The sequence below is a fragment of the Heterodontus francisci genome, chromosome 9, assembly GCF_036365525.1.
Source record: "Heterodontus francisci isolate sHetFra1 chromosome 9, sHetFra1.hap1, whole genome shotgun sequence".
Lineage (NCBI taxonomy): Eukaryota > Metazoa > Chordata > Chondrichthyes > Heterodontiformes > Heterodontidae > Heterodontus > Heterodontus francisci.
The window spans coordinates 116,967,005-116,985,208 of record NC_090379.1 but is presented as its reverse complement, the minus strand read 5'-3'; the positions used below and the strand labels follow the sequence as shown (position 1 = coordinate 116,985,208).

Below are 18,204 nucleotides of genomic sequence, written 5' to 3'. Positions count from 1 at the left end.
CTCCCTGGTTGGTTCCAAAACCTATTACTCCAAAAAACAATCTCTAATACCTTCAATGAACTCTCTCTCGAGACTACCCTTGCCAATTTGATTAATCCAGTCCATATGCATATTAAAATCACCCATGATTATTGCAGTACCTTTCTTACAAGCCTCCAGTTTTTCCTGGTTTATACTGTGCTCCACTGCGGAACTACTGTTTGGGGACCTATAGATTACTCCCACCAGGGACTTCTTTCCCTTGCTATTTCTTATTTCTACCCAGACTGATTCTATGTCTTGATCTCCAGTGCCTATATCATTTCTCACTACAACACTGATCTCTTCCTTTACTAACAAAGCTACACCTCCTCCTTTTCCTTCCTGCCTATCCTTCCGAAATACTGAGTACCCTTGGATATTCAATTCCCAAACCTGGTTTTCTTGCAACCACGTCTCAGTAATCGCCACTAAATCATACCCATTCGTCTCTATTTGCGCTGTTAACTCATTTATTTTATTCCGAATGCTTTGTGCATTCAAATACAAAGCCTTTAAGTTTGTTCTATTATAAAATTTCCCTACTCTTGTACAATTCCTTGGTACAATATGACGTTCACACGTTCTGACCCTTCCTTTTATTTTCTTGTAACAATCAGCCTCACCACTAACCTGCACTCCTACCTTCTTCTTTAACTTTGACTTCCTAATTTTCCATGCAACTGAACCCTCTCCCCCCACTATTTAGTTTAAAGCCTTATATACAGCCCTAGTTATGTGATTCGCCAGGAGTCTGGTCCCAGCATGATTCAGGTGGAGCCCGTCCCATCGGAACAGTTCCCTCCTTCCCCAGTACTGGTGCCAATGTCCCACGAATTCAAACCCATTCCTCCAACACCAATCTTTGAGCCACGCATTTACCTCTTTAATCTTATTGACCCTTTGCCAATTTGCTCGTGGCTTAGGTAGTAATCCGGAGATTATTACCTTTTTGGTTTTGCTTTTTAATTTAGCCCCCAGCTGCTCATATTCCCTCAGCAGAACCTCTATCCTCGTTCTACCTATATCGTTGGTATCTATGTGGACAACGACAACTGGATCTTTACCCTCCCACTCCAAGTTCCTCTGCAGCCCAGCTGAGATATCCAAACCTTGGCACCAGGTAGGCAACAGAGCCTTCGGGACTCTCGATCCTGGCCACAGAGAACAGTGTCTATGCCCCTAACTATACTATCCCCGATTACAACTACATTTCTCTTTTCTCCCCCCACATGAATGGCTCCCTGTACCACGGTGCTGTGGTCAGTTTGCTCATCCTCCCTACAGTCCCTACTCTCGTCCACACAGGGAGCAAGAATCTCGAACCTGTTGGACAACGACAAGGACTGAGGCTCCTGCAACACTACCTCCTGGATCCCTCTACCTGCCTCACTCATAGTCACACCCTCCTGTCCCTGACCACTGGCCGAATTCAAGGTAGTTAATCTAAGGGGTGTGACTGCCTCCTGAAACACAGTGTCCAGGTAACTCTCCCCCCCCTCCCCCTGATGTGTAGCAGTGTCTGAAGCTCTGAGCCAGAGTTCCTCGAGCAGCCAACACTTGCTACAGATGTGGTCACTAGAAACCACAATGGGGTCCACCAGCTCCCATTTCATGCAGATACAACACATCGCCTGGCCCTGCGTCTCTATTTTATATAATTAGATTTTAATTTGTTATTTAAATTTCCGACTGATCTTTAGTATTTTTTTAAACCGCTTTAGTCTTTAGTTTATATACTTAGAAATCAATCAAGTCTTACTCTATATTTGATTTCAATTAAACTTAATTTAAAAGCTTACCTGCATACTCACCCCGGCGGCTCGCACTGTTGAATGTGACGTCACTCTAAAGTAATAAATTATTACTTTGAATCGGTCTTCACAAAGGAAGCAGATAATGTGAAGGTTACACCAAAGGAGAAGAGGGAAGTTATGGACAGGATAGCAATAGAAAGAGAAGACATTCTAAAAGGTTAGCATTACTAAAAGTTGTTAAGTCACCTGGTCCAGATGAAATGTATCCTAGGCTGCTGAAAGAAGCAACGGTGGAAACAGCAGTGGCATTGATCACAATCTTTCAATCCTCATTGGATACAGGAGTAGTACCAGAGGACTGGAGGGCTGCTAATATTATACTACTATTCAAGAAAGGGAAAGAGGGACAAACCAGGAAACTAAAGGCCAGTCAGCCTAACATCAGTGGTGGGGAAGTTAATGGAAACCAAACTATTATCAAGGACAAAATAAACTTTCATTGGAAAATGCATGGGTTAATCAAGAAAAGCCAGCATGGATTTGTTAAAGGCAAATTGTGTCTGATTAACTTGATTGAATTCAGAGAAGGTTGATCAAGGTTGTGCAGTTCACGTAGATATAGACATTTGACAAAGGGCCACACAGGAAGCCTATTTAAGATGGAAGCCCATGGAATTAAGGAGAAAGTAGTGAATGAATATGAAATTGGCTGGGTGACAGAAAGCAGAGGGTGGTGATGGTGGATGTTTTTCAGTCTGGGAGGTGGTTTGGGGTCCATTACTCTTTTCAATTCTTAAAAACAACCTAGACTCGGGTGTAGGGAGCAGCATTGTCAGGTTTTCAGATGATAGGAAACTTGGCAAAGTAGTAGTTCATAATGAGGATAGTTATAGGCTTCAGAATGACAGACAGGATGGTGAAATGGGCAGAAACATGGCAGATGGATTCAATGTGGACAAGTGGGCAGTGATGCACTTTGGGATGACTAATATAGAAAGACAGTATTGCTATAAATGTTTAGAAATGATCTTGAAAAGTGCAGGTGAGCAGCAAGACCTTGGTGTCCACATCCACAAATCCTTAAAGATGGCAGGGCAAGTTGGTAAGGTGGTTAACACAGCTTATGGCTTACTTGGGTTTATAAATAGAGGAATACAATATAAAAGCAAGAAGATCATGCTAGAACTTTATAAAGCACAGGTTAGGCCTCTGCTGGAATATTGTGGATAATTCGGGGCACCTCACTTCAGAAAAGATACAAAGACATTAGAAAGGGTACAGAGGAGGTTTACCAGGATGTTACTAGTGACGAGGGACTCCAGTTATGATGAGAGGTTGGAAAAGTTAGGACTGTTCTCTTTGTAGCAGAGAAGTTTAAGAGGTGACATAATAAAGGGTTTCAAAATGATGAGAGGTCCGATAGAGTATCCCCTCTGACAAGTGGGTCAATAATCAGAGGTCATAGATTGAAAACCCCTGGAAAAAGATCAGAGGGGAGATAAGGAGAAATGCTTTCACTCAGCGAGCTGTCACGATCTGGAACATTCCACCTGAAAAGCTGCTGGAAGCTGGTTCCATAAATAATTTTAACAGGGAGTTGGACAGGTATTTGAGGATGAGGAACTTAGAGGGATACGGACAAAAAGCAGGGATGTGGGACGAAACACAACTTCTCTTTCAAAGCTCCAGCACAGGCACAATGGGCTGAATGGCCTCATTCTGTTCTGTAAGTTTCCATGATTCTTTCTATGAGATAGAGAGAAACTATTTCTTCTGGTGGGGAAGTCCAGATCAAGGGGATATATAGTCTTAAAATGATAGCTAGGCCGTTCAGAACTGATGTCGGTGAACACGTGCGCTAGATGTTGGGTAAGGGTATCAATGGATAGGCAGCAAAGATGGGTAAATGGAGATGTGCAGATCAACCATGATCTGATTGAATGGTGGAGTAGGTCTGAAGGGCTGAATGGGATACTGCTGTAGGTGAGACTTGCATATAAGGTGGGGAAAGGTGTATGTAATATATAAAATATAAAGGTTAGGGGATAATTAGGCCAGAGCACGCAACTGTAATTCAGATCCATTTAAAGTCACTGCAGCATCACCCCTGGCAGGTGGGTGTAATTGCAGCGTTACAAGTTTACATAGACAGCTGCCATATATATAATATATAATAAATTGGTGGTTTATTGTTGATTTTTATAAGAAATGAACATCTGATGATTGGTAGTGTAGCCTAATCAGTGCCAGTGGTGAAGAATTCGGAAATCGCAGTTCGGAGGATCGGGCTGGGAGTCAAATAGATGTCAGAATAAGTCAATAGGAGATAAGTGTAAGGAATCTGCCTACGTTAGAATGTCGTGTTTGTTTGCAACGCAAGTGGGTCAGACCGGATTGATGAAATAAAAGCAGAAAGTCTGGAAATACTCAGTAGCTCAGGCAGCATCTGTGGAGAGAAGGTCCATGAGCTTTCATCAGAACTGAATCACCCCCTTGGAGGACAAGACAGACCCACAGTTTGTCTGGAATGTGTAATCTGGCCTGCTGCAGTGTCATTCATTGTTCACTGCAATGTGTAATTTGATCCAGTTATTGTCAGACAGGAAGGTTGCAGAGCTCAGTGTGCAGCTGTGATTAAACAGTATGACTGAGGAAGGTACAAATCATGTGAAAATGGCGATATAGTAGAATACACAAAAATGGAGCTGTAGTTAGCTTTGTGAAGATCCTCTGTTTTTGAGTGTCTAGTAATTGCAATTTTAATTATAGCTGTCCATGGATGGTACAATTAAAGACTTTATACTCTAATTACTTAATTCTTTAGAGTTTTTCTCCCCCTTCTGGAAGTGATAAAAGTTCTTTCATTCAGAATGAAGGGACTAAAGTCAAGGTTACAACTTTAAGGTATTCATTAAAATAGGAAATGAAAAACAGGAAGTGCAAATACTTAATGGCCTCAGGATCTCAGTGTTGCTCATGTAGCAGGAAGATAGTAAGGATTTTCCATTCAATAACCCAGTGGGGGTGTGGGTGTGTGTGATGGGGGTGGGGTGTGTGTGTGGGGGGAGTGGTACGGGGTGTGTGGAGGGGTATGGGGTGTGTGTGGGGGTATGGGGTGTGTGTGTGGGGGGGAGTACGGGGTGTGTGGAGGGGTATGGGGTGTGTGGAGGGGTATGGGGTGTGTGTGTGGGGTACGGGTGCATGTGGGGACATGAACTTGATGAGGACTAATTTGCAGTGTTATGGGGGAGAAAGCTGGAGCGTGGGTCTAAATTGGACAGCTCTTTCAAAGAGCTGGCACAAGTGTGGCGGGCCAAATGGCCTCCTGCTTTGCTGTCAGTTTCTGTGATTCCATATACATGTAGTCTTGTGCTGTAGGTCCACCAGATTGCCACCTTATTTGCAGGTATTCCTGGTGCTACTCCTGGCATGCTCTCCTACACTCTTCATTACACCAGCGGTTGGTCACCTGGTTTGATGGTATCAATTTCAACACCATGGCTGAGGTTTTCTGCTTCCACGCTTCCCAGTACATGGCCTTACACCCATTCATTTCAGCCCCTGGTTTTCTGCCCATGGCTCAGCTATTGGATTACTGAGTCCACTGAGAGTAGAGGTAATCCTAAACTTCCACCACCAGATGTGACAGACTGGAGCCTCATCAGCCTGAAAAAGACATTGCTCATCTCCCTCTCTCATCACCTCCTCCCACCACTCCCTCACAAAGAGGATAAACACTAACTGTTACTAGAGAACTCGCCAGTGAGGCCTCACTTGGGAGACAGCGAGAACCAAGAACTGTTTACAAGTGGCCTGATAAGCAGCTTCTCACAGCATTAAATGTATGCAACAGGACATAGATAAACTGGCAGAATGGGCTGACAAATGGTGATGTATTTTGGCAGAAGGGATGGGGAGAGTCAATATAGACTTAATGGCACAGTTTCAAAGAGAGTGCAGGGACAGAGGGACCTGGGAGAGGCTGTTGTGGGGGTGTTGGTGGTTCATGTGCATAGATCTTTGAAGGTGGTAGGACATATTGGGAGAGTATTTATGAAGCTCAAGACCCTATTATCTTTGCTAAATAGAGGTGTTGAGTACAAAAGCAGGGATGTTAGGCTGGACCTTTATAAAGCTCTGATTAGGCCCCAACCATTTCTGGCCACTACATTTTAGGATGGATTTGAGAGTCCTTGAGAAGGTGCAGAGGAGATTTACCAGAATGGTTCCAGGAATGAGGGATTTCAGCTACAAGGTGGGGTTGTAGAAGCTGGGGTTGTTCTCTTTGGAGCAAAGGAGATTGAGGGGTGATCTGAAAGAAGTGTACAAGATTATGACAGGTTTAGATAAGATAGACAAAGAAAAGCTATTCCCATTAGCTGATGAACAAAGACTAGGGGACACAGATTAAAGTTCTGGGCAAGAGATACAGGGGGAATATGAGGAAGAATGTTTTGATGCAGTGAGCGGTAGTGACCTGGAACTTACTGTCTCTGAGAGTGGTGGAAGCAGAGACAATGAATGATTTCAAAAGGAAATTGGATGAGCACTTGAGGGAAATAAAATTGCAGGGCTACAGGAATAGAGTTGGGCAATGGGTCTGATTGGATTGCTTTAGAGAGCCGGCATGGTCTCAATGGGCCGAATGGCCTCCTTCTGTGCCATTATGAGTCGATGTATGTGTGCATTACTGCTACTCTGAACTGCAGCATGAACAATACCATATCATCAGTTCGAGATGTGCAGCTTCAGCAACAGCTGCCTCCCTCCAGGCTCAGCAAAGCAATATAATAGCTTCGGGAGCAACGTACTTCAGCAGGAAGGCCCCACTTCCAGTCTCCTTTTGCCTGAAGCCCGGCACCTGCTGAAGCACATTGTTCCTGAGCCTGGAGGCAGGCAGATGCTGCTGCTGCCAATTATCAGACCATGTGTAAGTAGTTCCTGGTTCTAATTGACCTCCCCTGGCATTATACAAAGAGAGGCAAAACCGTGTAACCTTCAGGTGAAGTGGGATTAAAGGTTAGAGGATAATTAGGCCCAGGGCATGCTGATGCAATTCAGTCCCCATTTACAGTCACTGCAATGCCACCACTGACCAGAAGGTGTAATTGCAGTGTGACATGTTTACATAGGGCAGCCATGACTATAAATGTGGACACAGGATTTTGCAATGACCAACGTTGACAAAAAAAGTGTGATTAAAAATGTGATAACATAAGATAAGGTCTTGGAAGCAAGAAAACTGTGCAGATGTAAGCCTCTTAATATATTAGCTAGGTATATAAAGTATGTCTTGCACAGGGATGGCATGAGTTGTCAGCTTATATACCCCCAAGAGTTCTCTGTGAGCATTATTGGTCCCGGTCTCATAGCACTGCAAGTAATGGTTTGTATTAGTGAGCTTGTTATCTCAAGTCCACATGCTTGTTCAACAAGGGAAGAACGGCTGGGAACTGTAAACCCCAACAAATGGGCAGAGCATAGAGTGTAAGAGAGGAAGCTAAATGGAATCTAGCAGTAATCCTACCTCAGCTCGGGATAGACATTCTCTAGGTACCATTGAAAGGACTTGCACTGTAGCTTCCTCCGCAGTTGTACTCGATCTGCAACGCTGAAACAGAGTACGCTAAGTTACAGCATAGGCAATGACCTTCACTTCTGGATCTTCAAGCACAAATTGAGGGTCAGAACTTACAACCAAGGGTTGCAACTCATTAGAAACGTGGCCACGTTTGTGCCCGATATTGCTTGCACTTTCTGCAAGAGACTGGACCTACATCCAGAGGGTCCTTCACTTTGGTCCTTCATCCGTCCTTCCGGATACAGAGGCACTGGTAGAGCAGAGAGTTGGGAGCGGGTCATGTCCTGTCAGCCGTGCCTCAGTAAGCACTCTACCCTCTGAGTCAGGAAGTTGTGTGTTCAGACACTTGAGCACACCATCTAGGCTGACACTCCCAGTGCAGTACTTCCAGCAGTGCCGTCTTTAAAATGAGATGTGCCCTTTAAAGATCCCATTGCACATTTGAAGAAGAGCAGGGGTGTTCTCCCTGTGCCCAGGACACTGTTTCGAAACAAATCATCTCATTGCTGTGAGATGTGGATAAAATGGCTACCTCTGTTTCCTAATAAAGGTCACTGCACTTTGAAGTAGCTCATTGTATGTGAAGCACTTTGGACCGTGACAAGGTGCGATATTGAAGTACATCCCACAGATATAAACTCAACGGATTTATAAGGACGGGACAGGAGGTATGAATGGAAAAGGAGTTGCTTAAAGATTTCACAGACTTACTTTCCATAGGCCTTGCCAACAGCTGAGGGCCTGGCTTCGTAGTAGTACTGTTTATAGTCATCCATCCAGACCTCCACAGTGCGTTTGGTGTTCCTTCAACAAACACATGCAAACGCTCTTCAATATCAGAACTGAAAGCATCAAAATAAAGCAGGAAAGACTGACCACTAGCCACCCACAGTCACATGACTAATGATGTAAAACAGTAATCAGTATTAAATTAATCATTTCCCTCTTCTTTTCTTACTAAAAGACCATCACCCCCCCAATCGGACTCACTCACCATCTTTCTACAGATTTCCATCTCCTCTGATGCCCTCCCCCCCAGCCCCCGTCTCGGGTTTTTGAATTGCTGAACTCTGTACTCAGCTTGCTGGGAATGAAACACTTTAATTTGCATTGCTAGCCCCTCTTCCACTATTTCAAGGAGCTGCTCCTCAACTTCTGGCTGCACTTCAGTCTCAGGCTCCTGAACCTTTGGCCACCCAGTACAGAGGGGAGTGGGCAGATGCGAGGACGCCCTCATAGGTTTGCTCCTGGACCTGACTACAGTGGCCATCCATAGGTCCAGGCAACATGTAGTCAGGGAGGTTGTTTGGACTGACTGCCTGACCCTCTTCTGCGGCAAAGTTCGCAGCCATGTGTCCCTGCAGAGGGAGCACACAGTATCCACCAGTGTGCTTAGGCTTTGCACAACCGGAAGACTTCAGAGGGACCGGTGTGTGTCATCGACACTAGTGACAACATGAAGCTTTATTTATAATTTACAGTTCATTATTTGTGCTCCTTTAAAAAGGGGGTACTTGTTAACTCGAACAGATAATGACGATTTTCATCGTAATAGGCAATTAATTAAAGGCAGAAAACTTGCATTCCTTATCAACAAGAACTTCCAGGTTAGTATGCATCAGCTTAGGCTGCATTAATTTGAATTTAGAAGATTGAGAGGCAATCTGTTGAGGTCTTTGGGGTGGGGGGCAGGGAGTGGTGAGAGTGGAAAGAGTTTATAAACAGTGCAGGAACTCCGGTAGCAAGAGAGCACATAGAGAGAGAGAGAGAGAGAGTTTATAAACAGCGCAGAAACTCCGGGAGCAGTAGAGCACATTGAGAGACAGTGAGAGTTATAGACAGCTCAGGAACTCCAGGAGCAGGAGAGCACATTGAGAGAGAGAGAGAGTTTATAAACAGCTCAGGAACTCCGGGAGCAGGACAGCACATTGAGAGAGAGAGAGTTTATAAACAGCTCAGGAACTCCGGGACTAGCAGAGCACATTGAGAGAGAGAGAGTTTATAAACAGCTCAGGAACTCCGGGAGCAGGACAGCACATTGAGAGAGAGAGAGTTTATAAACAGCTCAGGAACTCCGGGAGCAGGACAGCACATTGAGAGAGAGAGAGTTTATAAACAGCTCAGGAACTCCGGGACTAGTAGAGCACATTGAGAGAGAGAGAGTTTATAAACAGCTCATGAACTCCGCGAATAGTAGAGCACATTGAGAGAGAGAGAGAGAGTTTATAAACAGCTCAAAAACTCCAGGAGCATTAGAGCACATTGAGAGAGAGAGAGAGTTTATAAACAGCTCAAAAACCCCAGGAGCAGTAGAGCACATTGAGAGAGAGAGAGTTTATAAACAGCTCAGGAACTCAGGGAGCAGTAGAGCACATTGAGAGAGAGAGAGTTTATCAACAGCTCAGGAACCCAGGAGTAGTAGAGCACATTGAGAGAGAGGGAGAGTTTATAAACAGCTCAGGAACTCAGGAGTAGAAGAGCACATTGAAAGAGAGAGAGAGTTTATAAACAGCTCAGGAACTCCGGGAGTTGTAGAGCACATTGAGAGAGAGCGCGTTTATAAACAGCTCAGGAACTCCGTGAGTAGTAGAGCACATTGAGCGAGAGAGATAGAGTTTATAAACAGCTCAGGAACTCCAGGAGCAGGAGAGCACATTGAGAGAGAGAGAGTTTATCAACAGCTCAGGAACCCAGGAGCAGTAGGGCACATTGAGAGAGAGAGATAGTTTATAAACAGATCAGGAACTCGGGAGCAGTAGGGCACATTGAGAGAGAGAGATAGTTTATAAACAGATCAGGAACTCGGGAGTAGTAGAGCACATTGAGAGAGAGAGAGTTCATAAACAGCTCAGGAACTCCGTGAATAGTAGAGCACATTGAGCAAGAGAGAGAGAGTTTATAAACAGCTTAGGAACTCCAGGAACAGTAGAGCACATTGAGCAAGAGAGAGAGAGTTTATAAACAGCTCAGGAACTCGGGAGCAGTAGAGCACATTGAGAAAGAGAGAGTTCATAAACAGCTCAGGAACTCCGTGAATAGTAGAGCACATTGAGCAAGAGAGAGAGTGTTTATAAACAGCTTAGGAACTCCAGGAACAGTAGAGCACATTGAGAGAGAGAGAGTTTATAAACAGCTCAAAAACTCCGGGAGCAGTAGAGCACATTGAGAAAGTGAAAAAGTTTATAAACAGCTCAGGAACTACAGGAGCAGTAGAGCACATTGAGAGAGAGAGAGTTTATAAACAGCTCAAAAACTCCGGGAGCAGTAGAGCACATTGAGAAAGTGAAAAAGTTTATAAACAGCTCAGGAACTACAGGAGCAGAAGAGGACATTGAGAGAGAGAGAGAGTTTATAAACAGCTCAGGAACTCGGGAGCAGAAGAGCACATTGAGAGAGAGAGATTTTATAAACAGCTCAGGAACTCAGGAGCAGTAGAATATATTGAGAGAAAGAGAGCTTATAAACAGCTCAGGAACTCGGGAGTAGAAGAGCACATTGGGAGAGAGAGACAGTTTATAAACAGCTCAGGAACTCGGGAGTAGTAGAGCACATTGAGAGAGAGAGAGAGAGAGTTTATAAACAGCTCAGCAACTCCCGGAGCAGTAGAGCACATTGAGAGAGAGAGAGAGTTTATAAACAGCTCAGGAACTCGGGAGCAGTAGAGCACATTGAGAGAGAGAGAGAGTTTATAAACAGCTCAGGAACTCCAGGAGCAATAGAGCACATTGAGAGAGAGAGAGAGAGAGTTGGGAAACAGCTCAGGAACTCGGGAGTAGCAGAGCACATTGAGATAGAGAGAGAGAGTTTATAAACAGCTCAGGAACTCCAGGAGCAATAGAGCACATTGAGAGAGAGAGAGAGAGTTGAGAAACAGCTCAGGAACTCGGGAACAGTAGAGCACATTGAGAGAGAGAGAGAGAGAGTTTATAAACAGCTCAGAAACTCTGGGAACAGCAGAGCACATTGAGAGTGAGAGAGACAGTTTATAAACAGCTCAGGAACTCCAGGAGCAGTAGAGCACATTGAGATAGAGAGCGAGAGTTGAGAAACAGCTCAGGAACTCGGGAGCAGTAGAGCACACTGAGAGAGAGAGAGAGAGAGAGAGAGAGAGAGAGTTTGTAAACAGCTCGGAAACTCCAGGAGTAGTAGAGCACATTGAGAGAGAGAGAGAGTTTATAAACAGCTCAGGAACTCTAGGAGCAGTAGAGCACATTGAGAGAGAGAGTTTATAAACAGCTCAGGATCTCTCGGAGCAGGAGAGCACATTGAGAGAGAGAGAGTTTAGAAACAGCTCAGGAACTCCAGGAGCAGTAGAGCGCATTGAGAGGGAGAGAGTTTAAAACAGCTCAGGAATTCGGGAGTAGTAGAATATATTGAGAGAGAGAAAAAGAGTTTATAAACAGCTCAGGAACTCCAGGAGCAGTAGAGCACTTTGAAAGAGAGAGAGAGTTTATAAACAGCTCAGGAACGCGGGAGCAGAAGAGCACATTGAGAAAGTGAAAAAGTTTATGAACAGCTCAGGAACTCCAGGAGCAGTAGAATATATTGAGAGAGAGAAAGAGAGTTTATAAACAGCTCAGGAACTCCAGGAGCAGTAGAGCACTTTGAAAGAGAGAGAGAGTTTATAAACAGCTGAGGAACTCGGGAGCAGTAGAATATATTGAGAGGGAGAAAGAGAGTTTATAAACAGCTCAGGAACTCCAGGAGCAGTAGAGCACTTTGAAAGAGAGAGGGAGTTTATAAACAGCTCAGGAACTCGGGAGCAGTAGAATATATTGAGAGAGAGAAAGAGAGTTTATAAACATCTTAGGAACTCTGGGAGCTGTAGAGCACATTGAGAGAGAAAGAGAGAGAGTTTAGAAACAGCTCGTTAACTCCAGGAGCAGTAGAGCGCATTGAGAGGGAGAGAGTTTATAAACAGCTCAGGAACTCGGGAGTAGTAGAATATATTGAGAGAGAGAAAAAGAGTTTATAAACAGCGCAGCAACTCCAGGAGCAGTAGAGCACATTGAGAAAGTGAAAAAGTTTATAAATAGCTCAGGAACTCCAGGAGCAGTAGAATATATTGAGAGAGAGAAAGAGAGTTTATAAACAGCTCAGGAACTCCAGGAGCAGTAGAGCACTTTGAAAGAGAGAGAGAGTTTATAAACAACTGAGGAACTCGGGAGCAGTAGAATATATTGAGAGGGAGAAAGAGAGTTTATAAACAGCTCAGGAACTCGGGAGTAGTAGAGCACATTGAGAGAGAAAGAGAGAGAGTTTATAAACAGCTCAGGAACGCGGGAGCTGTAGAATATATTGAAAGAGAGAAAGAGAGTTTATAAACAGCTCAGGAACTCCAGGAGCAGTAGAGCACTTTGAAAGAGAGAGAGAGTTTATAAACAGCTGAGGAACTTGGTGTCCAGGTGCATAAATCCCTGAAGGTTGCTAACCAGGTTAATAGGGCTGTCAAGAAGGCATATGGTGTGTTAGCTTTTATTAGTAGGGGGGTCGAGTTTCGGAGCCACGAGGTCATGCTGCAGCTGTACAAGACTCTGGTGAGACCGCACCTGGAGTATTGCGTGCAGTTCTGGTCACCGCATTATAGAAAGGATGTGGAAGCTATGGAAAGGGTGCAGAGGAGATTTACTAGGATGTTGCCTGGTATGGAGGGAAGGTCTTACGAGGAAAGGCTGAGGGACTTGAGGTTGTTTTCGTTGGAGACAAGGAGGAGGAGAGGTGACTTAATAGAGACATATAAGATAATCAGAGGGTTAGATAGGGTGGATAGTGAGCGTCTTTTTCCTCGGATGGTGATGGCAAACACGAGGGGACATAGCTTCAAGTTGAGGGGTGATAGATATAGGACAGATGTGAGAGGTAGTTTCTTTACTCAGAGAGTAGTAAGGGCGTGGAATGCCCTGCCTGCAGCAGTAGTAGATTCGCCAACTTTAAGGGCATTTAAGTGGACATTGGATAGACACATGGATGAAAATGGAATAGTGTAGGTCAGATGGTTTCACAGCTCGGCGCAACATCGAGGGCCGAAGGGCCTGTACTGCGCTGTAATATTCTAATTCTAACTCGGGAGCAGTAGAATATATTGAGAGGGAAAAAGAGAGTTTATAAACAGCTCAGGAACTCCAGGAGCAGTAGAGCACTTTGAAAGAGAGAGAGAGTTTATAAACAGCTGGGGAACTCGGGAGCAGTAGAATATATTGAGAGGGAGAAAGAGAGTTTATAAACAGCTCAGGAACTCCAGGAGCAGTAGAGCACTTTGAAAGAGAGAGGGAGTTTATAAACAGCTCAGGAACTCGGGAGCAGTAGAATATATTGAGAGAGAGAAAGAGAGGTTATAAACATATTAGGAACTCTGGGAGCAGTAGAGCACATTGAGAGAGAAAGAGAGAGAGTTTAGAAACAGCTCGTTAACTCCAGGAGCAGTAGAGCGCATAGAGAGGGAGAGAGTTTATAAACAGCTCAGGAACTCGGGAGTAGTAGAATATATTGAGAGAGAGAAAAAGAGTTTATAAACAGCGCAGCAACTCCAGGAGCAGTAGAGCACATTGAGAAAGTGAAAAAGTTTATAAATAGCTCAGGAACTCTAGGAGCAGCAGAGCACATTGAAAGAGAGAGAGTTTATAAACAGCTCAGGAACAGGGGAGCAGAAAAGCACATTGAGAGAGAGAGAGAGTTTATAAACAGCTCAGGAACTCGGGAGCAGTAGAATATATGGAGAGAGAGAAAGAGAGTTTATAAACAGCTCAGGAACTCGGGAGTAGGAGAGCACATTGGGTGAGAGAGAGAGTTTATAAACAGCTCAGGAACTCGGGAGCAGTAGAGCACATTGAGAGAGAGAGAGAGTTTATAAACAGCTCCGGAATTCGGGAGTAGTAGAGCACATTGAGAGAGAGAGTGTTTAGAAACAGCTCAGGAACTCGGGAGTAGTAGAGCTCATTGAGAGACAGAGAGAGTTGAGCAACAGCTCAGGAATTCGGGTGTAGTAGAGCTCATTGAGAGAGAGAGAGAGTTTATAAACAGCTCAGGAACTCAGGAGTAGAAGAGCACATTGAGAGAGAGAGAGTTTAGAAACAGCTCAGGAACTCGGGAGTAGTAGAGCTCATTGAGAGACAAAGAGAGTTGAGCAACAGCTCAGGAATTCGGGAGTAGTAGAGCACATTGAGAGAGAGAGAGTTTATAAACAGCTCAGGAACTCCGCGAATAGTAGAGCACATTGAGCGAGAGAGAGAGAGTTTATAAACAGCTCAAAAACTCCAGGAGCAGTAGAACACATTGAGAGAGAGAGAGTTTATAAACAGCTCAGGAACTCAGGAGTCGAAGAGCACATTGAGAGAGAGAGAGAGTTCATGAACAGATCAGGAACTCGGGAGTAGTAGAGCACATTGAGGGAGAGAGAGTTTATAAACAGCTCAGGAACTCGGGAGCAACAGAGCACATTGAGGGAGAGAGAGAGAGAGTTGGGAAACAGCTCAGGAACTCGGGAGCAACAGAGCACATTGAGGGAGAGAGAGTTTATAAACAGCTTAGGAACTCCAGGAGCAGTACAGCACATTGAGATGGAGAGAGTTTATAAACAGCTCAAAAACTCCGGGAGCAGTAGAGCGCATTGAGAGGGAGAGAGTTTATAAACAGCTCAGGAATTCGGGAGTGGTAGAATATATTCAGAGAGAGAGAAGAAGAGTTTATAAACAGCTCAGCAACTCCAGGAGCAGTAGAGCACATTGAGAAAGTGAAAAAGTTTATAAACAGCTCAGGAACTGCAGGAGCAGTAGAGCACATTGAGAAAGTGAAAAAGTTTATAAACAGCTCAGGAACTGCAGGAGCAGAAGAGCACATTGAAAGAGAGAGAGAGTTTATAAACAGCTCAGCAACTCCAGGAGCAGTAGAGCACATTGAGAAAGTGAAAAAGTTTATAAACAGCTCAGGAACTGCAGGAGCAGAAGAGCACATTGAAAGAGAGAGAGAGTTTATAAACAGCTCAGGAACTCGGGAGCAGTAGAATATATTGAGAGAGAGAAAGAGAGTTTCTAAACAGCTCTGGGAACTCGGGAGCAGAAGAGCACATTGGGTGAGAGACAGAGTTTATAAACAGCTCAGGAACTTGGGAGTAGTAGAGCACATTGAGAGAGAGAGATAGTTTATAAACAGATCAGGAACTCGGGAGTAGTAGAGCACATTGAGAGAGAGAGAGAGAGAGAGTTTATAAACAGCTTAGGAACTCCAGGAGCAGTAGAGCACATTGAGAGAGAGAGAGTTTATAAACAGGTCAAAAACTCCGGGAGCAGTAGAGCACATTGAGAAAGTGAAAACGTTTATAAACAGCCCAGGAACTACAGGAGCAGAAGAGCACATTGAGAGAGAGAGAGAGTTTATAAACAGCTCTGGGAACTCGGGAGCAGAAGAGCACATTGAGAGAGAGAGAGAGAGTTTATAAACAGCTCAGGAACTCGGGAGTAGTAGAGCACATTGAGAGAGAGAGAGAGTTTATAAACAGCTCAGGAACTCGGGAGTAGTCGAGCACATTGAGAGAGAGAGAGAGAGAGAGAGTTTATAAACAGCTCAGGAACTCCAGGAGCATTAGAGCACATTGAGAGAGAGAGAGAGAGTTTATAAACAGCTCAGCAACGCCAGGAGCAGAACAGCACATTGAGAGAGAGAGAGAGTTTATAAACAGCTCAGGAACCCAGGAGTAGTAGAGCACATTGAGAGATAGAGAGAGTTTATAAACAGCTCAGGAACTCGGGAGTAGTAGCGCACATTGAGAGAGAGAGAGTTTATAAACAGCTCAGGAACTCCGTGAATAGTAGAGCACATTGAGCAAGAGAGAGAGAGTTTATAAACAGCTTAGGAACTCCAGGTGCAGTAGAGCACATTGAGAGAGAGAGAGTTTATAAACAGCTCAAAAACTCCGGGAGCAGTAGAGCACATTGAGAAAGTGAAAACGTTTATAAACAGCCCAGGAACTACAGGAGCAGAAGAGCACATTGAGAGAGAGAGAGAGAGTTTATAAACAGCTCAGCAACGCCAGGAGCAGTAGAGCACATTGAGAGAGAGAGACAGTTTATAAACAGCTCAGGAACTCCAGGAGCAGTAGAGCACATTGAGATAGAGAGCGAGAGTTGAGAAACAGCTCAGGAACTCGGGAGCAGTAGAGCACACTGAGAGAGAGAGAGAGAGAGAGAGAGAGAGTTTGTAAACAGCTCGGAAACTCCAGGAGTAGTAGAGCACATTGAGAGAGAGAGAGAGTTTATAAACAGCTCAGGAACTCTAGGAGCAGTAGAGCACATTGAGAGAGAGAGTTTATAAACAGCTCAGGATCTCTCGGAGCAGGAGAGCACATTGAGAGAGAGAGAGTTTATAAACAGCTCAGGAACTCCAGGAGCAGTAGAGCACTTTGAAAGAGAGAGAGAGTTTATAAACAGCTGAGGAACTCGGGAGCAGTAGAATATATTGAGAGGGAGAAAGAGAGTTTATAAACAGCTCAAGAACTCGGGAGTAGTAGAGCACATTGAGGGAGAGAGAGTTTATAAACATCTTAGGAACTCTGGGAGCAGTAGAGCACATTGAGAGAGAAAGAGAGAGAGTTTAGAAACAGCTCAGGAACTCCAGGAGCAGTAGAGCGCATTGAGAGGGAGAGAGTTTAAAACAGCTCAGGAATTCGGGAGTAGTAGAATATATTGAGAGAGAGAAAAAGAGTTTATAAACAGCTCAGGAACTCCAGGAGCAGTAGAGCACTTTGAAAGAGAGAGAGAGTTTATAAACAGCTCAGGAACGCGGGAGCAGAAGAGCACATTGAGAAAGTGAAAAAGTTTATGAACAGCTCAGGAACTCCAGGAGCAGTAGAATATATTGAGAGAGAGAAAGAGAGTTTATAAACAGCTCAGGAACTCGGGAGCAGTAGAATATATTGAGAGAGAGAAAGAGAGTTTATAAACATCTTAGGAACTCTGGGAGCTGTAGAGCACATTGAGAGAGAAAGAGAGAGAGTTTAGAAACAGCTCGTTAACTCCAGGAGCAGTAGAGCGCATTGAGAGGGAGAGAGTTTATAAACAGCTCAGGAACTCGGGAGTAGTAGAATATATTGAGAGAGAGAAAAAGAGTTTATAAACAGCGCAGCAACTCCAGGAGCAGTAGAGCACATTGAGAAAGTGAAAAAGTTTATAAATAGCTCAGGAACTCCAGGAGCAGTAGAATATATTGAGAGAGAGAAAGAGAGTTTATAAACAGCTCAGGAACTCCAGGAGCAGTAGAGCACTTTGAAAGAGAGAGAGAGTTTATAAACAACTGAGGAACTCGGGAGCAGTAGAATATATTGAGAGGGAGAAAGAGAGTTTATAAACAGCTCAGGAACTCGGGAGTAGTAGAGCACATTGAGAGAGAAAGAGAGAGAGTTTATAAACAGCTCAGGAACGCGGGAGCTGTAGAATATATTGAGAGAGAGAAAGAGAGTTTATAAACAGCTCAGGAACTCCAGGAGCAGTAGAGCACTTTGAAAGAGAGAGAGAGTTTATAAACAGCTGAGGAACTTGGTGTCCAGGTGCATAAATCCCTGAAGGTTGCTAACCAGGTTAATAGGGCTGTCAAGAAGGCATATGGTGTGTTAGCTTTTATTAGTAGGGGGGTCGAGTTTCGGAGCCACGAGGTCATGCTGCAGCTGTACAAGACTCTGGTGAGACCGCACCTGGAGTATTGCGTGCAGTTCTGGTCACCGCATTATAGAAAGGATGTGGAAGCTATGGAAAGGGTGCAGAGGAGATTTACTAGGATGTTGCCTGGTATGGAGGGAAGGTCTTACGAGGAAAGGCTGAGGGACTTGAGGTTGTTTTCGTTGGAGACAAGGAGGAGGAG

At 44.4% G+C, this 18,204-nt stretch overlaps 1 protein-coding gene across 1 annotated transcript in view; it reads right to left on the bottom strand.

The window, feature by feature from the left end:
* galnt16 (UDP-N-acetyl-alpha-D-galactosamine:polypeptide N-acetylgalactosaminyltransferase 16) overlaps positions 1–18,204 on the bottom strand; it is a 163,216-nt gene that overhangs the window by 28,913 nt on the left and 116,099 nt on the right. Inside the window, exons 11-12 of the mRNA XM_068039764.1 lie at positions 8,068–8,160; positions 7,303–7,386 (exon numbers count right to left, since the gene is read on the bottom strand). Coding sequence (XP_067895865.1) covers positions 7,303–7,386; positions 8,068–8,160 — 177 coding nt within the window. The remainder of the gene's footprint in view (positions 1–7,302; positions 7,387–8,067; positions 8,161–18,204) is intronic.